The following is a 4,198-nucleotide window of genomic DNA, read 5'->3' on the forward strand; positions in this document are numbered from 1 at the left end:
TTATAAAATCAGATTATATCTCTAATCTTATTTAATTATCTAACCTAATTAACACTAATATTTTAAAACAAAAAAACAAATTTCTGATTTCCTAACCTATCCTACCTACCCACCCAACATCATCTCATCAAATCATTTCATCTCTAACCCAAGAACACTCTAGACTACGGTGTTGTTCATTTTTCTGGGTTTTCTCATCTTCAACTGTCTAGGGTTTTCTCTTCCTCTTCCTCTTCCTCCTCTTCCTCTTCCACTTCTGGGTTACCGTTTCTTCAATCTTTGAGTTCCATTCAGTTGTTGTCCTAATTGCTACGGTTTTCTGGGTTTTCGTTTCTTCAATATACACCTCCATAAATGAGTCCCTGCGTTTTCTATGGTTTTCTGTGTTTGATCTTGCGATTAAACGATGGTTTTTTTCTCCATTAATCTATCAGAGATCTCAGGGTTTTCTTGGGGTTTCTGGGTTCAGAAATCGTTACGATTTTGTGCCCTAATTTCTAGGGTTTTTTGGGTTTGATCTTGCGATTAAACGGTGGTTTTTTCCTCCATTAATCAATCAGAGATCTTTGGGTTTTCTTGGGGTTTCTAGATTCCGAAATCGTTACGATTTTGTGCCCTAATTTCTAGGGTTTTATGGGTTTATTTCCTCCTTTATAGAGTTCCACTCAATTTTGTGAGTCCCTGGGTTTTTTTAAAGAGTCCCTAATATTTCTAGGGTTTTCTGGGTTTTCAAATATTTTGCGATTTGTAGCCCTATTTTCAGTCATGAATTTAACCCCTCTCCACATTGCAATTTTTGCTGCTGAAAATGAAGTTGAAAGGGGGATGATAAACGCTTTTCTTGATGCGTTTGAGTCAAAAAATTTCTGGCCTTGTGAGCTTTATTATTCCGGCAAAGGCCGTGATATTTTGAGTCCAAAATTGTGGGAGGTACTTGGTTCTGTGGTTAGATCAATTGAGGTTGAACCAGTTTCTTGTGATTCTGGCGACAGTGACACCGTATGTGACGGTGTACCAAATCCAAAGGTGGTGTTGGGGTTAGGGTTACACCAAGGTTGCTGGATTAACCCTACTACTCCTGACACTTCATGTTTTCAGCCGGTAAAACATCTATGATCCTGATGAATGAGTCCCCTGATTTTGGCGTCGGTATATTTCTCTGAAACCCTTACTCGTTTAATTTCAGTTTATTTTATAAGTAGTATCATGTTTAGGTGGTGGAATTGTTATTATGATGCAGGCCAGGCAGGGTTGGATACTGGTGATTTGTTTGTTGTTGTTGTTTGTGAAACATCATGTATGTTATGCTGTTTAGGCTATAGTGTGCTTTATCAATTTTGTTGTTATTGCTACTGCCTGCCTTGCCTTGTTGGAGTTCCTGCATGTTGCTACTTGGTTTTTTGAAGTTCCTGCATGCCTGCCTTGGTGGAGTTCCTGCATGTTGCTACTTCGTTGTTTGACTTCCTGTCATGATGAGTTGGTTGGTATGAACATTTAATGAGTTGTTGATGTCCCTTTGATTCATGTCCCATGTCCCTGTCATGATGAGTTGGTTTGTATGAAGATTTAATGACCCGAGGAAGTCCCTTTGATGTGGTTAAATGTCCCTGTCATGATTATTATTTGGTTAGTATGATGAGTTAAATGTCCCTTTCATTCATCTTTACAAAAGTACTCCGCCTTTTCAATACTCCTATCTATTTTCAATAAAGGGCTAATCCAAATGATGAAGGGACTTATTTTAGTAAACTAATCCAAACATGTTTTGCTCCAGTCTATGTTATTAGATTGTGAGGTACTGTGTTTGTTGATGGTTTGTGAGAATGTAAATACCCAACTGATGGATTTAAAAGTTCAGTTTACTTCTTCAAATCTTTAACTGGACTTCATTCAAATTTAAAAATCAGTTACATACGAGTCCCATTACAAAAGATGTAACAATACAAATGCCCTAGCCAAAAGTTTGCTATTAACTGAACCATGTACACCTAACCAATGAAAGTTTAAACATTATGATTCTTTACACAGTTTCAAGAAACAAAAGGTTGGTTATGTGTGGCAGTATATGTTATGTCTTCAATCCTCTCAATCTGCATCCACCCCTTCCATTGCAGCTGTTTCTTGTTCTTCTGTGTTTGTTTGGATGAATGAGTTGTTCAAGAAAGTACATGCTTGGTCCACCAAACCTTGGTCGACTTCTAGTAATTCCGGTAGCAACCCGAGTCGTTCTAGCCTTAGCTTTCCCATGTGTGGTATTTTGTAGTTGTTGCCCCCGTCACACTTCAGAATTTCAATCATACATGATTTTAATGTTAACCATGTATGTTTGCTCACCATAGGGTCAAACTCATGATATGCAACTTTAACTCTTTCAACCAATTCGTCTAATGTTTTCGGAAATGCTTGATGTTGAATTGATTGAATTACCCTGAATAGACCTAAGTCTAGAACATTTAGGTCCGGTGATTGTGGTGGTTGAAAAACGAACTGTATGTTGAACCCCCCCTCTTCCAATGCAGCCAAAAACTCTTCATCTGCCGGCACTTGATGTGGCCTTGCATTGTCCCATTGAATTATAACTTGTTTTGACAATATGCTTGGCCATTTGCTTCTTATTGCTGGCAGAACTTCATTGATGAGCATCTTCCTTATTTCATCCCGGTTTACGTTTTGTGTTGCTTTTGTTTCAATAGTACCCGCTGGCCTATTTTTGCTTCCTTTCTTTGCAAGTTGTTGATAAACAAAAGGAATGATACCATACTTTCCACCATGAATCAGTTGGCCTTGTTCATTAAACAATGGTTTGTCTATTATGCCCATAAACATTGCCTTACACTTGAACCTTTTTGATTGTTCACATCTGTATGGATCTTCTTCATTCGGAAGAAGATATAATCTTCTTGTATCCGGGTTTAGATAAAACCACTTCTCGTCGATGTGAATGACATGATTCATTACATGAAATGTGGGAGGTGATGTATGTGTTGCTGGTTGTATGTGTGAAAGAACCCACTTCAATCTTGCTATTTTGTGATTTGAAGTGAGTCTTGGCTTATTTGTGCTAGTCTGCGTCCTCAATACCCCCTTCTTCTTTAATTCATGGAGTGTTGATTTTGATATCTTCAATGCACCTGCGTACCCCCTCTCTGTTGTCCTTAAATGAAGTGGTACCGACTGTAAAAATTCTTCCGTATACTCTCTTGCTTTTGGCCCACATTTGCCGATTTTTTTGTTCCTCACATCAATGACATTCCCCCCTTCCATTTGTTGCTTAATGTCTTGAAAAACGCGGGTTATTGTTGACTTGTGTACACAAAATTGCCTTGCAAGATGTGTTAAATGCCCTCTTGGTAGTTTACCGTTGCGTAAAACAAGTAACATTCCAGCGATAATCTCACGTTTCTTGGGTATAGTGAGCTGCTGCCTTCCACTTGCTTGTGTTCCACTGCTGCCTTCTGTGTTTCCAGTGTTCTGTTGCCTTATGTTGCCTTCGGTTGCAAATGTATTGCCTTCGATATGGTTGGTGTGGGTGCTTTCATTATGGCTGCATGTTGTGTGATTGTCCCCGTGGTTAACGTTGGTGTATTCTGACATATACCCAGCATTTTCTGCCCAATTGTACTCCTCGACGAGTAGTACATCGGTGTTATAAAAATCATCTTCATCGGAACATATTGTGAGTCCCTCGAACTCATTGTTGTCCAGTACCGTTTCTTCATATGCATTCATGCATTCCTCGTTTAATATTGTTTCAACGCTCCAAAAGTTGTCCATTTTCAGGTACAACCAATGCAGAAACAAATTCTGATTTTTTTTTTGTGTTTTTGGATATGTACTGAAATTTAAAAAAAAACGAGAAAAAGAAACTTGTGGATGATGTTCATACGCTGACACAAGAACAAGAGTCCCCCTTAACCTTCATTTATGGCTGTTGTACGTTGTTTGGAAGCTTTTGAACATCTTGAAGCTGTTTTTTTGGAAGCTTGAAGAAGAGGAGTACTACTTTGTAATGTAAAGTTGTAAGCAATGAAATGTTACTGTCAAAGCTGTATTTTTTTACCCTTATAAAGAGCTATAATTTTATGTGGAGGGAAAAATTCTGACTTTCCCTCCAAAAAATGCTGTAATTTTATGTGGAGGGAAAAATTCTGACTTTTCCTCCAAAAAGTGCTGTAATTTTATGTGGAGGGAAAATCTC

The 4,198-nt window shown here is 38.3% G+C and overlaps 1 protein-coding gene across 1 annotated transcript; it reads right to left on the reverse strand.

The window, feature by feature from the left end:
- Nucleotides 1–2,085: 2,085 nt before the first annotated feature.
- LOC110691306 lies at nucleotides 2,086–3,774 on the reverse strand. Its single transcript, XM_021868228.1, has one exon. The coding sequence runs from the start codon at nucleotides 3,772–3,774 to the stop codon at nucleotides 2,086–2,088; it is 1,689 nt and encodes a 562-aa protein (XP_021723920.1).
- Nucleotides 3,775–4,198: the final 424 nt, after the last annotated feature.

This window comes from Chenopodium quinoa, unplaced genomic scaffold (assembly GCF_001683475.1).
Source record: "Chenopodium quinoa cultivar QQ74 unplaced genomic scaffold, ASM168347v1, whole genome shotgun sequence".
Lineage (NCBI taxonomy): Eukaryota > Viridiplantae > Streptophyta > Magnoliopsida > Caryophyllales > Amaranthaceae > Chenopodium > Chenopodium quinoa.